This window comes from Accipiter gentilis, chromosome 10 (genome assembly GCF_929443795.1).
Source record: "Accipiter gentilis chromosome 10, bAccGen1.1, whole genome shotgun sequence".
NCBI classification, from domain to species: Eukaryota; Metazoa; Chordata; class Aves; order Accipitriformes; family Accipitridae; genus Astur; species Astur gentilis.
Window position 1 is genome coordinate 40,719,435 of NC_064889.1, and position 18,021 is coordinate 40,737,455.

The 18,021-nt window shown below is 52.8% G+C and overlaps 3 protein-coding genes across 3 annotated transcripts; all 3 read right to left on the minus strand.

Moving 5' to 3' along the window:
* Positions 1-1,135: 1,135 nt before the first annotated feature.
* On the minus strand, positions 1,136-3,282 carry MCRIP1 (MAPK regulated corepressor interacting protein 1). Its single transcript, XM_049811919.1, has 5 exons — positions 3,220-3,282; positions 3,086-3,132; positions 2,898-3,016; positions 2,692-2,790; positions 1,136-2,579 (listed from the first exon to the last, which is right to left on the minus strand). Exons 2-5 carry the CDS (start codon positions 3,091-3,093, stop codon positions 2,515-2,517), a joined length of 291 nt encoding a protein of 96 aa, XP_049667876.1. The 5' UTR covers positions 3,094-3,132; positions 3,220-3,282; the 3' UTR covers positions 1,136-2,514.
* A 270-nt stretch (positions 3,283-3,552) lies between these two features.
* Positions 3,553-5,407, minus strand: PPP1R27 (protein phosphatase 1 regulatory subunit 27). Its single transcript, XM_049811921.1, has 3 exons — positions 5,194-5,407; positions 3,930-4,080; positions 3,553-3,698 (listed from the first exon to the last, which is right to left on the minus strand). The coding sequence occupies exons 1-3, from the start codon at positions 5,378-5,380 to the stop codon at positions 3,575-3,577; spliced, it is 462 nt and encodes a 153-aa protein (XP_049667878.1). The 5' UTR covers positions 5,381-5,407; the 3' UTR covers positions 3,553-3,574.
* Positions 5,408-8,192: 2,785 nt separating this feature from the next.
* Positions 8,193-17,891, minus strand: P4HB (prolyl 4-hydroxylase subunit beta). The gene is made up of 11 exons (XM_049812612.1): positions 17,680-17,891; positions 17,103-17,309; positions 16,145-16,278; positions 15,788-15,925; positions 12,701-12,805; positions 12,291-12,416; positions 11,656-11,856; positions 10,864-10,984; positions 10,454-10,635; positions 9,915-10,001; positions 8,193-9,252 (listed from the first exon to the last, which is right to left on the minus strand). The coding sequence occupies exons 1-11, from the start codon at positions 17,828-17,830 to the stop codon at positions 9,169-9,171; spliced, it is 1,536 nt and encodes a 511-aa protein (XP_049668569.1). The 5' UTR covers positions 17,831-17,891; the 3' UTR covers positions 8,193-9,168.
* Between the last annotated feature and the right edge of the window lie 130 nt (positions 17,892-18,021).

The following is an 18,021-nucleotide window of genomic DNA, read 5'->3' on the forward strand; positions in this document are numbered from 1 at the left end:
TTGGGGCTTCCAGCCAGGACAGCCACTCGTCCGCCACGCTCCCCCGACATGGGGCACACCACGGGGCCTCTCCTGCAGGAAAAGTTGAAGGAGAGGGGCCACAACAGCGAGAACTGTCACCTCTTGCCCCTGCTCCCCCAAGGACACTCACTCCCCACTGGCTGAGAGGAAGCGGGGCCTGGCAGTGACGGGGTGAGGAAGCGGGCCCATGGGCAGCTCCGGCAGAGACAGCAGCAACAGGGGGCCGAGGCACCGTCCCACTGTGCCAGAACTGGGCAGCGCGCCCCGGCATGCGTGCACCCCGGGAATGTTTTGGTGATGGGAGGTAAACAGGGTCGTGGCTAAGTGTAGAGATGCACTTGAGGAGAAATTCTAGCAATGCTAAGTATAGTTTAAATGCCATTAAAGCAGGGGAGGGAAGAGGATACGAGTGTATTAATAGTCTCAACATTTAAATCTTTGGTCCAGCGACAGCTCCTAGGATGCTGGCTTGCAGGAGGGCTGCCAGCGCCCAAGGGCATTGTGCTACCAGCACGCAGTGCCAGGCTGCACATGCCTGCGGTGAAATTAAGAGCCCAGAGCAAATGCAAGGCCAAGATCCCTTCTGGAAAAAATTTTAAAAGAAATAGAAGTAAGAGGCAGCTTCTGCTCTCTGCGTTACTTCTCCTTAGGACTTGATCAGGCCTGAAAAGGCACAGAAAGCCCTGGCCTTTATTGCCAGCACTGAAGTCTAAAATGGAAAACACAGGGCTTCAGCAACAAAATAGGAACGTTGTGGAAGTCTAAAAAAAGGGAAGAACAAGGCCCCTGCCCCAGCAAGGCTGCAGGCGTACATGGGCCAGGACCAAGAGACCAGCGTGCACATGCAGCTTGCGGGCACAGGCAGCCAAGCAAGCAGGAGACGATCGGGCAGGGAACAGCTCACCAGGATGCTACAGCTGAGACAAACCTCTCCCAGGCCTTTGCAGTGTCAAGCCAGGCACGGCACACCATCACCATCAGGAGCAGCCTGGCAGCATCCTGCACGCTGCTCCACCGCCAGACACAACCCCTGTGGCCAACAGCTGACAGATCGGCCCTGCACCTGGCCAAGGCAGCTGCAGAGCTGTGCCGGCAGTGTCACACAGAGGCAGACCCAAAAGGACACCAGCTTTTATTTACAACACTCCTCAAGTGACAGACAACAGAAAAAAAAAAGGGAACAGTATAGCTCAACGACTCAACAAAGGAAAGGTAATGGCAGCCACAACTCCCCTGCACCCCTCCCAAAGCCCACTGGCGTGGGGCAGAGCACCCGGCAGCCCCCTCCCTGCCAGCTCGGAGCACAGGCAGGCAGGGGGCTGCTCCCGCCACTCCCCACGGTCTTCTGGGGGCACAGAGCAGCCCCCCAGCTGGCATGGCTGCTCTGCTCAAACAGGCAAGGATGGCACAGTTGCTCTCCCTCACTCAGAGGCGATGATGCAGAAACCACCTGAGCCTTGCCAGGAGTGAAGGTCCCAAGAAAGCCCACCCCAGTGCGAGTTACACTAACCATGGCAGCTCCCCCAGAGTGACACTTCCACCAATTCTCTTCCAAGGGTGCACGTTTGGAAAATGGTGTTAGTATAAAACAGCACGGCGCTGCTCAGGCAAGGATGCCAACGAGCTTCTTTCCACACAGCCAGCACCAGCCGCCCCCCACCGCTGCCACCTCCCATGGAGCTGCCAGAGTACTGAGGCAGGGGGCCTGAACGCAGCCCAACACCTCCCTCTGAGCACCTCTCAGGCGCTTGCGGCTGGGGCCAGTGCTGACACCCTGTCTCTCTCGATCTGCGGGGAGAGAGGAGCAGCTCCAGCACCACAGAGACCTGGCCCCATCTAAGCACAAAGAAAATCCCGCCTCAGATACAGACCCATGAGCTCTGGCAGCACTGTGAGTCCCAAGTGCTAGCAGCCCAGGTACAAATTAAGCCCTCCCACAAGGGAGCAAGGAACAGCCAGACTGTGACCTGCCCAGCAGTCAGCTGCGCAAAGGGTGTTGAACTGGGGCTGTCTGTCCCGAGGCAGAAGGACAGAACCAACTCTCCTTCCTTCTCCCCCCGGCCCACCCCAGCAGTGGATCCTTGGTGCACAGAAGCGAGCGGAGAACTAGCGCTGCCTCTACTGACAACACAGCCACTCTGCTCTGCCCTGCTGCACACCAGAGCCTAGGGAGCCCATGTACTCAACAGGCCAGGGGCAGAGATGGAAGGAGAATGGGATATCTGCGAGCCCAGCATGAAGTGGGTAAGGACAGCTTGAGGCCAGAGAAAGCTATGAGTGGGGGACTGGAATCCTATGCAACAGGCTCTGGGCATCCTCGGTGAGCCCCTGAGCATCTTTGATTTCAGGTAGCTTCAGAGCCAGCCCCAAAGCTGACTGGCTCTCCCGCGGGCTTTTGGGAGTACAGACCAGAGGAGAAAATCAACACAAAATCTCAAATTAAATCTGCTTGAGGACCTTAGGAGACCAGCCGATCCGCAGGGACGACCCGCCTTAGGACTTCTTTGCATCCTGTGTGTTCCTCCTCTTCAGATCACCCAGGTCGACAGGTTTAAATGCTGCAGGGAAGACAGGAGAGCCTTTGGCGGCAGAGGCCGCATCGCAGCCCTCCCCGGGGCCGGCCATCTCCTCCGGCAAGAGCCGGGGGAGGGTGCCCCCCGCCCCCCTCACCTTTGAGGCTAGGGTTCGGCATCTTCTCCACGTACTCCTCGACCAGGCCGCGCTCGGAGCCCATCTGGCTGCGCAGGTCACGCTCTACGCACTGCCAGGCTGCGGGGACGCGGGTGAGGGGGCCGCTCGCCCGGGTGCAGGCCCAGCCGGGCCCCCCCGAGCCCCGGGACCCTCCCCCGAGCTCCGCGGCCTCCTCCCCCGCTCACCCTCGTAGATGAAGCGCACGTTCTCCTCGTGGGCCGGCGTGAAGATCTCGCTGCCGGCGCCGGGGGAGCGCGGGCCGCCGCTCCGCTTGCCGTTGTAGACCACACGGGACACGGGGGAGCTGAAAGCGAAGCGCGGGGCTGAGCCAGGCCCGGAGCCGCGGCTGGGCCCGGGGCCGGGCGGGGCTCACCTGGCCATGGCGGCGGTGCGGCGGCGGCGCGGCTCGGCTCGGCGCGGCTGCGGGGAGAAAGGAGAGGGCGGCCAGGCCGGGGCTAGGCCGCGGGCCGCCCCCTACCCGTCGCCATGGCAACGCGCGCCCCTCACCTGGGCCCGGCTCCCGCCTCCGCTCGCCCTCGGGCCCCGACGGAAGCGCCGCAGCGCGCAGGCGCGGCCCTGCCCCCCGCTCGCGTCGCACCCGGCCCCGCCCCGCCCACACTCGGGCCCCCGCCCGATGCCACCCGCGGTCCCCGGTCCCCGGCGCAAGGCCCGACGGCGGCGGTGTCCGAGATGCTTTATTGGAAAAGTACAAAGTGGTTCCCGAGACGCGGTACCGAGCGAGCCCCCGCCCGGCCGCCGGCCCAGGCCCAGCCCAGGCCCGGCCCCGGCCCTCGGGCCCGGCGCAGCCCCGCCGCCCCGGCCCCTCGCGGCCCTCGGGGCCTGCTCCTCGCCGTGCCCCGCCTCAGTCCATCGTGGTGGCTTGGAAGAGCTCCACCAGGTCCTTGTACTCGGGGTCGATGAGGTCCGAGGGCTTCTCCCCAGCGTCGGTGGTAGCCTCCAGGCTGGCCCCCAGGGAGATGAGGTACCTGCAGGAGACAGGGAGCTGAGCCGGCCGGGCCCCCCCGGAGCCCACTGCCCTGACCCCCGGCTGCAGGGAGCTCTAAGGCCCAGGCGGTCCCGCGTGCACCTCCGGTATGGGGCACCCTCCTAGGACGAGGCACCCGGAGCCCGCTCCAGCCCTGTCACTGTCGTCTGTGGTTGTTGGGGCTCTGCAACGCAGGGGTGTCCTGTCGCAGCCCAGGCGAGGGGCTTCTCACCTGGCTATGTCAGCGTAGCCATCGCTGCAGGCCATGTGCAGGGGCGTCCACCCATTCTCATCTTTCTGGTGGATGTCTGCGCCATATTTAACCAGGAGCTTGACGCAGTCCAGGTTTCCAGTAAGCACAGCTTCGTGGAGGGCTGCCATGCCTAGGGGGAAAGGATTTGTTAGCGCTGGGCTGGGCAGGGAGTCTTAATGCTGAGCTTACAAGTGCAGGTTGTCCACAGCCCAGGAAAGAGGGGTGCCAGCAAACCCTCATTACTGGGGAGATGAGCTTGGGGAAAGAAGCAAAGACTGAGGAAGCAAGAGGAGCTGCCACAGGTTTCTGTTCCCCTTCCACACCATAAATACCTCATCTAAGATGGCGTAGCAGCCACCTCCCGTCTAGGCCAGGCAGGACAGATTGTAAGGGCGGAGGAGCTGCCCTCTCCTGCAGAGCTCCCGGCCAGCGGCCTGCCCCAAGTCCCAGCCAGGACTCACATGGTGACTTGAGAAGAGTGTCTGCAGGGTCCTGCTCTGTCCAAGTTTCGGAAGCTCCTTACGGAGCAAGTAATGAAGCAACCAGTATAGATAGGAGGAAGCACGGGGTCATTTGAGACCCTGTCTCCCTAGCCATGTGACAGCAGAAGCTGAAGCCAAGCACAAGAAAGGGACAAATCTGGGCTCTGCACCAGCCAGTACGGATCAAGGCATTCCAGAAACAGTTGCTAGTGAGGTTAGGTGCAAACGTAACACAATGCCTCCCCCAGAAACATAAGTGCCGCAAGTCCACAGATCTGAACGCGCAAGGGAGAACAGTGTTGGTGAGAAATGGACAGAGTCAGGCACAAGGTGCAGAGCCTTGCTTCTCCCTACTCTTCCCCCAAACCGGGGCAGAAGGCAAGAGCCCTACTGTCCCATCCAGAGCGCCACAGACCAGCCTGTGCTCACTGCTGCTTTTCTAGGTCACGCCACACTGCAGGTGCGCTGTCGTGCCTTGAAGGCACCCAGGGGGCAAACTGCCCCGTTCCCGCAGCGTACGCTGACTGTGCCCTTGAGGGAAGATGTTGGGGCACTGGCACAGAGCTCTCTTGGGCGCTGCTTAGCAATGTTGGAGGCACTACTCCTCACTAGGGAGGAAAACGACTCGATTCCAACCTGTCACCCTGCTGAAGGTGGCCCACATCCTAGTTTTGGCCACACAGCTCGCTCATCTCCCTTGTGGCCCAGCTGAGCCATGCTGCTGCGCAGATTCCAGCTCTGCCAACCCTGGCAGCACTCACCAGAGGGGTAGATGGTGTCCAGCGTCACCTTCCTGGCACGTATGAATCTGCCCACCTGCTCCAGGTCCCCCTGCCTGATGTGGTCCTGAAAGACGACATCATTGGGGAAGTGCACAGTGCGTGAGGCTCTCAGTCTCCGGGCGTACCGACTATACCGGGGCATTGAGGCTGGGTAATAGTCCTTCATGCTGATCGCAGCCTTCAGACACTGCAGAGGAAGAGGAGGAGCAGAGGCATGGGGGGCTGTAGGAGCAGCCGGAGTTGCTCAGTCCTCGGCCCTACCACTCGCTGGCCTCGAAGCGCTGCTTTCTCCTCTTCTGCCTGTCACTTTCTCCTCACTATGGAGGTGTGATGGCACCCACGCCACTGTGCTCCCTCCGCGGCTGTGTCCGTGTCCCCAGTGGGTGCAAGTCTCCCTCGCTGGCAGGAAAGTGGCGGCCACCGAGCTTTCCCTACACTCCCATGGCACATGCAGGAGGTGGCGCTGGGCACACGCAGTTCACCCGCAGGCCCTTGGCCCAGGACTGATGGTTCTCCAGCGGCATCGCATTATATAGGCTCCCGCGGGCTATTTTGAGGACATGCAGCTCATGCTGTTTGCCACGATACTTCGTAATCGAGCTGCCCAGGCCCGCAGCCTCCCACTTTTGGGCAGAAGTTGGTGTCTCATCTTACCACCCACCTGTTGATGTGCCCATCCAAAGGGTCAAATCTACTCTTGCTTTTGCATGGATAGCCCTTCAGAGGAGCCCAAGGGCCTGAAAACAGAACTTCCCAGCAGCAAGCCCTCACACACACACATGCCAGAGAAGAGACACACACAGGCTCACCAAGTGAGGGGAACCAGCCGCTCATGTACCGACCAGCCAGCACACTGCAGACGTGTCAGAGCTATGGTGCCAAATACATTCAGAACTAAGTCACTCTTCTGTAGTTGCATCAGACAACTTGAAAGGAGCAGAATGAGCTGTGCTACCCGGCACAACTGTGAGACAGTGTACAGCTAAGCATGGAGAACACCACCAGCACGTTGGATATCATCTGTGCCCTCACAAGGACAGAGGTGCTGCTGGTGCTCCTGATGCAGGCGCAGAACCAGAAGCCTACAATGCCAGTCTGTGGTGTTCAATGTCCTACTTCAAACTTGGAACCAGCTGCTACAGAAGGGCAGACTTCTACAGAACAGCCTCAGAAAAATAGCTGAAGAATAGCACCACCACCAGACAGTTCCTGCATTCTTTACTTTCCAACTGTGGCTGTCAAAGGCCCAAAACAGATCATCTACCACAGAAGAATCTTTCAGATCCATCAAGGGTTCAAGCAACAACTGCTCCTCCATGCTTTTTCCCCTCAAAGTTTGGTCATTTCAGATACATGAGCACATTGTTCTCTGTTTCATCCTGATGGGGATTGTCCATGCAGGTGTTGGGAAAAATCCCTGTACCATGTTAGGAGTCACAGAGATTTCATTCTGCCCCGCCCTGCAACAGACCCTTGTCCTGAACCCCTGCCAGCAGTGATGCCAACAGCTTCGTCAGCCACACACCTGAGAACTGCCTGCACTTGTTTATCTTCTGGCAAATGCATTGATCTTTTTGCCAAGCACCTCTGCTCAGGGTTACATCAGACAGAACACACTGCAATGGGAGGCTGAGCTATCTGCTGTGAGACAGAACACTTCAGCTTGCTTTCTTGGAACAGCAATTAGCTGTGTACAAAACATGACTGATGGAGTCCTGCTCTGCCAAGAGAAGCCTTGGTGTATGAGAAAAGCCCCCCTCCTCTGAGCTGAGCAAGGTCTCAGACCATAAACAGGGGAGAACCACTGCAGAGCTCAGCCTTGTTTACACTTTAACTGGCTCCACAAAAAAGGACCTCTCTGAGCAGAGTCCTAGCCAGCACCTTCCAGTGGAAATTCTTACTAGCAGTGCTCTCTTCCTCCCCACTCCAAAACGGAAGGCAGCTACCACTAACCAGCCCCAACACTGGCTGCTAGCACTGCCTGCTCTGTTGGGGTACAGCAACAGACACTGGGCTACACTAAGAGCAAGTCCCCTGCCTGCCTTCAGATATGTGAGGTCACAGCCCTGGAGGGAGGCATCTTCTAAGATCCTTCTCCACATTAACTGCAGGTAACAGTCACAAACACAACACAACTTATTATGAACAGAACAGGCAGTAGCAAACGCCATTTTCTGATCCCACAGTCAGCAATTGCCAGTTCAACCCCAGCTGAGGTGCTGCTGCACCGAAGGTTTTTGTAGACCATGCCAGGACTCAGCAGGGGCTCTGTTCCTAGGGGAACCAAAGGAGGAAGCTGGAGCTGGTGCTGCAGACAAGTGTTGTACAACACTCCTGTTCTACCACCCCAGCGCACCCATGTTCACTGACAGGCACCAGTAGCCTTCCGAGTTGTCTAGCTTCACCATGCCCTCCCCTGTGACATTTATAGCATATTTTCTTACAAAAATATTTTCAGCACTAAGTGACTGGTTTGGAAATAGCAATGTAGCTCACTGGATCATGTGAGCCTGACTAGCAGAGCTACAGGCAGCCCCAGGTTTCCCTGTAGGCAAATTCCTTGGTTAACTGCTCAAGAGCAGAGAGGTCCTCTCACCTCAAGCCAGCTGGCAAGCTGAGCCATTTATTCTCAGAGCCCAGGCCAACATCCACTCACTGCTAACAGAGCTGTTAGTTGTCTGCCTGCCCAAGCTGATTTAATCTGGACATGACATGGTCATCTTGAAGTTCTTTTCCTTTATAGATTACACAATACAAATTTCTTCAGGTTAAGGTACCAGAAGCCACCTGCAAAAGTGGAAGCATTCAAAAAGAATAGTTTCTCTCAAGAAAGTGGTATTTAGTGAAAGTTTGAGAAAGCTGACAAACACACACTATTTTGGCAGAGCCCCTTGAGAATGACCCTAGAAGTCTGATCCTCTTTCAGGTCAGGTTCAAATTTATTCATTCTATATTCTGATAAAGACAAAGAAACAGAGTAGTATTAAAATCTCAACTTTATTTGGCCAACAAATTCAGTTCCAATGTTATTGTAGCGGAATGCTAAGAACCAGCCTGATGCAGCTCAGGCCTTTGAGGCACTCCCCTGTTCAAGTTCCTCCCCAAAACCCAGTAATTGCAAGTGTCCTGTTTGATCTATTTTATCAGGCCCTCCCACACCACCCACCTACCTGGTCAACCCATTCAAAATAATGCATGGAAAGTGACTGCAAAACAGTCTTGCATTTGATCGAAAGGATGGCAACACAGCTAGGTCTCATCTAAGCTGGTGAGCCAGTGATCACCTCCACCCTCAGAGCCTGCCACAGCCAGTGCACACAGTATTCCACCCTTCCAGGTGTTTGGAATAGTCATCTCCAAGTGTCTTAAAGCAGAGGGGAAAGGAAACATCTGGCCAGCATGAAGAGAAGCACCTTCACATACACCTTTCACCAGGATGATGCCATCAGCCTACTGCCTCTTCCCCTACATATACTGAAGGCTGATTTCCAGAGAACAGCTGAGACCATTAGGACCCTGCCAGGTGCAGAAATGAATTATGGGCTTTAGTTTTAAAATTAAAAAAAAGGAAAAAAGCTTTCTTGGAAGATGTTAGTGGCAAGGCTCCAGAATGTTGGACCATTGAACTCATGCTACCGCTTCACAATCTGCTTCTACCCAGAAGAACAGAATACTTCAAACAGCTGTGTACAAAAAAAGTACATCACAATAAAAAAACAAGCCCAGCTGGCTGGGCTGGCTACCTAGTGACAGATCCCTTCTGAAGCAAAAAGAAAGAAAAGATAGTCAAGTGTACAGACAAGTGAGGGTAAAGTGTTATTTTAAAAGCCAATCCCTGGATTTCCAGTCATTCACCTTCTGCTTTAAATCTTAATGGGTTTCTGACTCACTGGACTGCATAACAGCAGCCAATTTAGTGTCTGATTTTTTGGGTGATGTAGATCAGTCTTCTCTTTACAACTCATCCTTTTGGATTTTCTGCTCATCATCACCTTCCTCAAGGTCTGTTTCTTCATCTGTCTCCAGGTCCTCCAGATCCTGTATGGGTTACAAAGACAGCTGCTGGCTTCTGGCACATTAGGCAGATCCAAAACCAAGCACAGAACAGCATCACTAATCTGTTCACTATTCTCTGCTGCCATGTTAACAAAAGATCCAGAGACTTCTACCAAGAGCTCTGAATTTGGGACCTTAAGGATTAGAAAACCCCCTGGAAGGCACTACCTGCACCTGTAACACCCTCCACCCCAGCACATGAGGAGCTTCCAACTAGATATACTGCATATGTAATGTCCACCACAATGCTCAAGTTCCAGGTGCTGAGCAGGAGTTCTCAATAAAAAACAAGCCCTCTAAGTACTCCAGCAGTTTGCACAACCACTAGACACAGCTCGTGCACATTTAGAGGTTATATCATCAACAGTTTCCATGCATTTGTGCTTAAGCCTCCCAAGAACATTTATTTCACACGCAACTGAAGTGTTGTCAATAAAAGGAGTCCATTACAGGCCAATGGCCAGCCAGGCTGCAACTGAACAGATCACATTTTGTGATGTGGGCACTTTTGTTCACCAACAGTATCCTTTCCTGCCACATAACAATCCAGGATCTTATTCAGGGCTGAGGATTCAAGCATAGCACCAGATCTGACCCATGCTCCACATTCTGAAGGCCCAGAGTACTGTATTAATATTACTTACATCATCAGCTGCTGCCCCATCCTGACCTCCACTCTCCAAGAATTTTTTGAAGCCTTCTAGTGTCCTCTCCCCATTATAGTCAATTACCTACACAGGAAAAAACATCAAGATAATGGTTATGGGCACCTACAGAACCACACCCCTGGAAAGGAGAATTCTCTTTCTGAGCAACAGTTAACATGCCAAGCAAAAGGGAATTTAAAAATTCACCTTCACCCATATGAGACGAAGGAAAACAGCTCAGCCACTAGACTTCAGAGATCACTGCGAGGAAAGAATAGCCTGCAGATGAGCACACTGTCCTCTGCTATGCTCCCTCTTTTCCCCATTCCCACTTCCCACCCCCACCAAACTCTCTCCTACAGCCCAGCCCCCCACAAAGGGTCTCAGATGTCCTGTAGACTTGATGTGTTCCATCCCTACAGAATGGAGAGCCCTCCCAAAGGCCTTGTCCAAAACAGAACTCAAGCAGCAGGCAACTAAGCATTTCTAGTGCTCCCTTGTTAGGTGATCTGCATAAAGGTCAGCTGCCGCCTTACATTTCTGCCAGAGCCTGCAGGGAAGAACTTGAGTGTGGGGAAGCTGTGGATTTTCACTGCCTCTACTTCATTGGCTGTCGAATCCATCTTGGCAATGACAATGTTCTCATGGTCCCTGTAGGTCTCTCCCAGCTTGTCCCAGATAGGAGCCAGCTGCTTACAGTGACCACACCAGGGGGCATCTGTTAATTACAAAAACATGGCTAGCACCAACAACCTAACAAGTTACCACCACCACTCCCCCTCAGACCCCACACCAGACAGTTCACAAGCATCTTTTCAACCAATGCACCTTTTCAACTCTGTGGCTTAGATTCTGTTAAGATGCTTTCTCCCTAATCCTGGTCATGCCATATTCTGGCACTCCTTTCATGCCAGTTACTTGGAATCAGCTGTTGAAAGATACTTACAGAACTCTACAAAGACATTCTTATTCTCATCAAAAGCAACTTCTTCAAAGTTCTTCCCAACTAGAACTTTGACAGGCTGCTTGTCCCAGTCTTCAGGAAGATCTTGACTCATCAAGTGGGGCTGGAATAAGAAGGAAAATTCAGAGATAGTTTGCTACACAGCTGCTTGGAATGTACATGCAATCACATATCCTGGAAACCCAAATTTAACCACCCCCCTCAGTGCCTCAATCATAGGCTGTGAGCAATCAGATGAATCAGTCACTTCCTCTTCTGCTTACAGAAAGTCTCCTTCCCACCCAGAACAAATGGGAATAAACAGGTGCTCTTGTGCAGAGAGAACTGCAATTGAGCTCTGTAGGAAGGAAATGATATTGCTGACAGTATCATTCCCACAGGACTGAGTTTAGCTAAACAGTCACTACTGGAGTAAGCTGCATCTGGCTACCTCCAACAGATTAGAGCTGAAAGCTCTTTAAACTGTGGCACACAATTTCACACCTTCCACAGATTGCTGGCAGAAGGAGCAACTGGATAAACAGCACAGTTACCCATAAGCAGCAGAAAGAGCAGGCTCTTATTGTACTTGGGTGCCAGTATATAGCTTGCTTTCTTACAGTCTTCATGCCCCAGTAGTTTTGCCTTCTGTTTCTCAGCACAAACCCCACTAGATTCTCTGTACATTAGTTGGAAGGATTTTCTCCAGACGACTCACACAACTCCTCACAAGGAGGACTTTTTCATGCTTGCTTAACCAGTAGGTTTACCACCAGCAGCATTTATCTTTATTACCTTGATCTTGCCCTCCAGGAACTTATTACAGAACTCTTTGATCTTGTCTGCTGTGAGGTCATCTGATTCAGGTTTGTATTTGGTCATTTCTTCCTCCAACGTGATCAGACGTACAGCTGGACATTCTTCTTTCTTTAGGCCAAAAAACTCCAAAATTCTCTGGTTGTCACTGTGGTCACTGTCTATGAAGATGAACAGGATCTTTGGAAGAAAAAGTCAAAAGCACTATGGTGAAGATGAGTGCCTCTTGGCTATCGATACTTTACACATGCACTTGCATGGGCAGTAGCTGAACTGGCCCCTATTCCTTCTCCAAGCCCATTATGAGGGCACCCTGTCAGAGCACAAATGCTGGAGCCGCAACAGTTCAAGCAGCACGCGCACAGACCTGGCACTGATGTTGATTAAGGCAGAGTCAGATTTACATCTGCAAGAAGGAAAGTCAGGAATTAACTGCTATTCCTTCAATAGTTGTGCAAGCCAGTAAGTGACTCAGTCACCTATTATCAAGAGACACAGGTAGAGAGCAAGCTAGCTTCAAGTCCTCCTCCACAGCTGTTAAGTGGATATAGACAGTGCTACACTTGTCTGCAGGAGGTGGTCAGTGAATTCATAATCCAAGAAATCCATCTCACCTTCCCTTTGAAGTTTCCAGCTGCACTCTTGAAGTTGTCCAGTTTCTCTTGATAGTCAGACACACTTTTTGGTAGGAACAGCAGTATATGGGTCTTGATCTCTCCTCCAAAGATTTTAGGAGCAGTCTGAGGAGTAGAAAATAAACTTTACTTTTGGAAGAGAGGTAAATCAGTGTCAAGACTAGCTTGGTTCTGCTATTCTGACTAGACCACAGGAGCTTCCAACACTACAGGACTGCTTTGAATGGCAAGTTTATGCCTCCTTTCCCTTGTGTTCTTCACATTTCTCCATAACCCCAAACAGGTGTCAGCCCCAAGATAAAATATGACCACACAACCTACAATTCAAGCTTTGTTATATTCATGCAGTAGCTATGGGAAGAAGCCTTACCAATTATCTAAAGACCTACCTGTTCAGTGAACTCTATGACCAGAGGCAATGCATTAGACTTGATGAAGTTCAGTAAATTATCTTTTGTGAGATCCCCTTCAAAGTTGTTACGGCCTTCATCAAACTGCAAAACCAGATATTCTTGCATTAAAACACTTCCATTTCCCATACAAATCTCCTTCAAGAAATAAGATGCATTCACACCAGAGTCCCTGCTCCAATGGATCTCAGGTGCACTTATTCAAAGCAGACTTCCATCTCAGCAAGGTCACCACATGTTCACATAAAATCTAGATCAAGATGTTCATCTTCCTGGCAAGCAAAACCTTAAATCACCCCCAAGCAGCAAAAAGGGAGAGCAGCAACAAGACAGTCAACTTACATCTTGGCATTATTCTGCACTATCATGAAACAATTTGTGAAACTGGTCACCAACGAGGACTTTTAACAGCTGCCACACAGCTTTGTAGAAGGCATTAGGCAGACCAGTGAGAATCTACAAGGGCACAGGCAGCTTTCTGCTCTGCAAGAATGAGCAATGTCAGAGCTGACACAAGCACTTCAACCAGACAGTGCTATGAAAGAAGTCTGACAGCAAAGCCCACTATGCACTGCAAGTAAATAGTAATTTACTCAGCTCTGTGGGGTTGTTTCAGTCTCTGTTGTTAGAGACAACAGCACGTGTTTAACACGCACGTCGCACTAGAGGTGCCAGATCCCTTTTTATATTAGGATATCACCTGTATCCCTGACTAGGATTCTCAGAACCCTCTCTGGCAGCCAGGAAAGGGAACAGCTGTAGAGGACCATCAAGGTTAAAGAGAGGATGTGCAGGATAACACAGCAGTCCCATGGCAGGGCAATGCTCGAGTTACTGGCAGAAGCCAGAGTGGACTCAAATAACCTTCTGTTAGAGGAAGCATACCATTCTTGGCTAAAAACCCAAGCAAAACACTTAACATTGGAAGTTAACTTTGTACATACTTTAAAGAGTATTGAACATCACCGTAGCACCTTCAGAACAGTTATTTGAGGGCCTTTGCAAGTCTGGACAACTTGCACAAAGGATAAGATGAGAATGACTAGCCAACAAACCCTCTCAGTTTAGACCCAACTAACTGCAGGAAGCTGAGCCAAAGTCCAAAAACAACTGTTGTTAAAATAAACTATCTGGTTCTCATGCCTTTGTATTTGGTTACCATTGCTGCTCATTTTCACCTTGGTTTGGGGTGGACATAGATTCACGACACTACCACAACATTACACTGAAACAGGACCAAGGAGGCAGCAGCATTCACAGGCTGAAAAGCATCTCACCTTCTTTCTTCCATGCAGAGAAGAGCACTTTTGCAGCATCCCAGCCCTCCAGTGGCTCATGAACTGCCTTTCAGACCAAGGTTCCTCCCACTCCTAACACACCTGACAGAAGCTGCCAGGTGCAGGATTGCTTTTCATTCCAGATGTACCCAAGCTCACTACACTTACAGAAAATAGCTTGAAAATTCCTTTACTGTTAAAGACTGGTCCTGCCATTGCCCCAGTTCTTCAGAAGAGGAAGAAATCCCAACAGAGCTCACAGGACTTAAGGGTTAGAGTATAGTACATCAGATCAAATCAACACAAGTCCATTCCACAGAGAACTAAATATGAGAAAACATACAGGTAACTCAGTAACACCCGGGGTAATTACTTGTCAGTGCTGGAAGTCCTAGCTGTAACCTAGCCCCTTCAGAGCATTCTCATATGTTACCTGCTCAGACCAAATGCTGGTACTCTCCACAGCCCCAAAGAGGCAGTTTTAGAGGTGCATTTCTATTTGGACTTCAGTGTTTGCCAAAGGACACGAACCCCTGCAAACAGCTATTTCAGCCTAGCATTAGCTAGGAATAAAGCATACAGAAAGCTATACACGCAAGAGCAGCAAGATACAGGTAGTAAGTCAGACAAGAACAAAATGCTGCTCCCTTCACCCACCCCAACTTTTCTAGTTGCAAAACCCTAGCATTATGAACACATTAGCCAGATAATTTACTTTGCACCCTCAGCCATACTGATCCAAGGGACCTCCGACTGAGAATTCCAGTCTACAGGCTTCTAGCACCATAAAAATAACTACAAATTCAGAGGCACAGTGGAATAAAATATATTCCTTTAGCTGAACAAAGAAGAGAATGAAATAAGACTTCATTCAACTCTTTAGCCTGTCAAATTGGTCAGACTGATGACTGCTTAGATTACAGATTTAATAAGTCTGAACTCAAAGTGGCTTTGTCCTGCCTCACCACACCCATACAGGGAGTACCACTAAGTCTAAGGAACATCTGCTTGTCTTCTCAAACCTAGAATTTCATCTAAGCAACTTGGATTTTAATAGCAGAAGGCATCAGTAAGTTTATTTCTGATTCTTTAGACGGCCAGCATCCCTCTGCACATAATCCAACTGCCCCAGCCTAGTCAGCTGGAACTGCAAATCCTCTTAGGAACTTTATGGGAATCATTATGCCACAGAACCCACAGCAGTGTGAGAGACAGAACAACTCTTGGACACAGCCATCAACTGACTGCAGCAGAAGTCAATACTGAGTATGCTTAAAAGCAACTTGGCTAAGCCATAATCAATCACAGAGCATCATGGCAAACCATCAAGAACTTGGCTGCTGTTCTGTTTAAGACCTTCAAATTTCAGGGAGGGGCACAGGAGGCCTCACTAGTTACAAACATCGTGCTGACCATTACTGCACTGCAGCCAGATATCTGAGAAAGAGGGAAGTGAGTGAAGCAACAGCTTGGACCCAACACCCAGCAGCTTCAGGAGGGCAGGACCAGGTCAGGAGACCATCAAGGCTGCCCTCTGCCGACTACAGGCCCCTCTGCTGCCAGCTGTGCCCTGCAAAGGGACCCAGGGCTCTGCCACCCCACAAAGGGGCTGTGGTCTCTGCTGTTCTCCCCCCCAGGCTCTGAGGCTTGGAAACAGGTCAGATTGACAGCACAGGATCTTTTGCTGTTTTGTCTAGGGCTGCCCTCATTTGAACCTGACTAATTAGAGAAGAGGTAAGAAGAGGCAGAAGACTCAAGTGTGGTGCTCATGCTTTGCACCAACCAGTACCTTCTTGAAGAGGACCACGCCATCCTTGCTAAGCTGGTACTTGGTGAAGACATCAGCACTGGAGGAAATCCCAAAAGGAATGTCATCCACGGCTTCTGCTGCCAACAAGAACTCCTTTGCAGGCTCTGATGTCAAATCCTGGAGAACAGAGAAAGGTGTCTCACATGGGACACATCAAACTGAAGCATAAACATCCCAGGGCTTACCAGCCAGAGAACTGGAAGAGCAAGTAAGGCAGGACAGCAAGTGTTTCACAACTTAGAAAGCCTTCCCCAGCTGTCAGGTCCCCATGGGGCAGAAAGCAGGGAAGGCCCTAGATATACGCAAGAGCTTCTCAAACAGAAGCACAAACTCTACCTTGAAGAAACCAATCACAACCACTTCACTGGAATCCACTAACGTCTCTGCTGCAGCAGTGTCCGTCAAGGTAGTTGCAGCCGGGCCAGTGCGCTTCTTCAGCCAGCTGACAATGTCATCTGCTTCTCTGCCAGCTACACCAGAAAGATAAGAACATCAATTCACTTTTTCCCCCGACTCAGTTTAAGAACACAAAACCCCTAAGCTTTGAGATAGACTGTTCAACAGCTGGCCAAGAGGTCGGGAAGAATCAAGATATCGTTTACGCAACTCTTTTCCTTTCACTCCTGGTGTAATTAAGCTAATCCCTAATTGTTAAGTCAAGGTACAAGGGGCTCCCAGGAAGCCATCCTTCTCTTGCTTCCTAGCCCAAGCACGTTCTTAAACTTGGAGAAGCAATACAGCACTTCCCCAAGATACTAACATTTTTCATGCAAATGTATCACCTTTCCCTTTCAAAACTGGTATTCTGGATGTTACCCTCAGCATCCAGCACAGTGTGGCTTGGTTTAGTTGAATTCTGCTCATCTTGGTCTTCCTTGCAGCTCTGTCTTACATCTTGTGTTTGTCTCTTTACCCAACCGCCCAAGCATTTTTTTCAATTCTGGGCGCTACATTGCTCAAGTCAAGCCAAGCAACACGTCAAGCTTGGATTGCTTTGCTTTTCTACGCAAAAACAATTCCATGCGCTTCAGCTCATATCAGGGCTTTCCCCAGCTTTAGGTGAGAAAGCCTGCTGAAGGCTGACCCATTCCTCAACACCCCAAGCACAACAGCCCTCTGGAGCACATCTGCTGCGGTGCCATTCCCCCTCTTGCTCTGCTCCATGGGTCGCTGTCACAGTGGACCTTGTCCAGCCACACCAGCACACACGGGAGCACAAGGATCAGGTGCAAGGACCCGCTGCCACGTCATTGCCCTCTGCACCTGGGTGGCGAGGCCTGCCACCCCGGCTCACCTGTGTACTCCTTGGGAGCAGCCTTGTCACCGTTCCTGAAGAACTTGATGGTGGGGTAGCCACGCACGCCAAACTGCTGCGCCAGCTCCGACTCCTCTGTGGCATCCACCTTGGCCAGCCGGATCTCCGAGCCCTCCGCCTTCAGCTTTGCCGCCGCCTTCGCGTACTCGGGCGCCAGGGCTTTGCAGTGCCCGCACCACGGGGCGTCTGCGGGACGGGGCGTCAGCCGGAACCCCCCCCCGCTCCCGGGCACGACGCTCCCGCAGCCCCCCCCGGCTCAGGGAGCCCCGCCAGCGGGCATGGGGCAGGGCCGAGGGCGGCGCAGAACCCGCACCCCGAGCCCGGCAGCCCATCCTTCCCCCCCCGCCCTCCAGCGCCTCGGCGGCCTTCTGGCCGAGCCCAGCCCCGCACAGCCACCGGCAGCGGTCGCCCCCCCCGCGGACCGGGGCAGCCCGATCCCTCAGCACCTCCACCCCCTTCCCCTTCCGGCGCCCGCCCGCCGGCTCGCTCGCTCCTCCCGGCCCAGCGCTGCAGCGGCGCGGCCCCCCCTCCCGGCCCCGGCCCCGGCCCCGCTCACAGAACTCGACGAGCAGGTAGCGGTGCGCCGCCAGCGCCTCCTCGAAGGAGGCGGCGCGCAGCACCAGGACGCCGTCCTCCTCCTCCAGGGCCGCAGCGGACGGCGGCAGGAGGAGGCAGAGCAGCGCCGCGATCGCGCTGAGCCCCACCATGGTCGCTGATGGCGGCGGGTCAGGACGGGCCGGGCCGGGCGTGCGGCCGCAGCGCCGCCTCCGCTTATAAACCCGCCTCCCTCGGCCGCCGCCGCGCCCCCATTGGCCGCGCCGCGCCGCGCCGCCGCCGCCGGCCATTGGCTCGGGCCCGCCGTCCGGGTTGCCGCGCGGCTCCTATTCGCCGGCGGGCC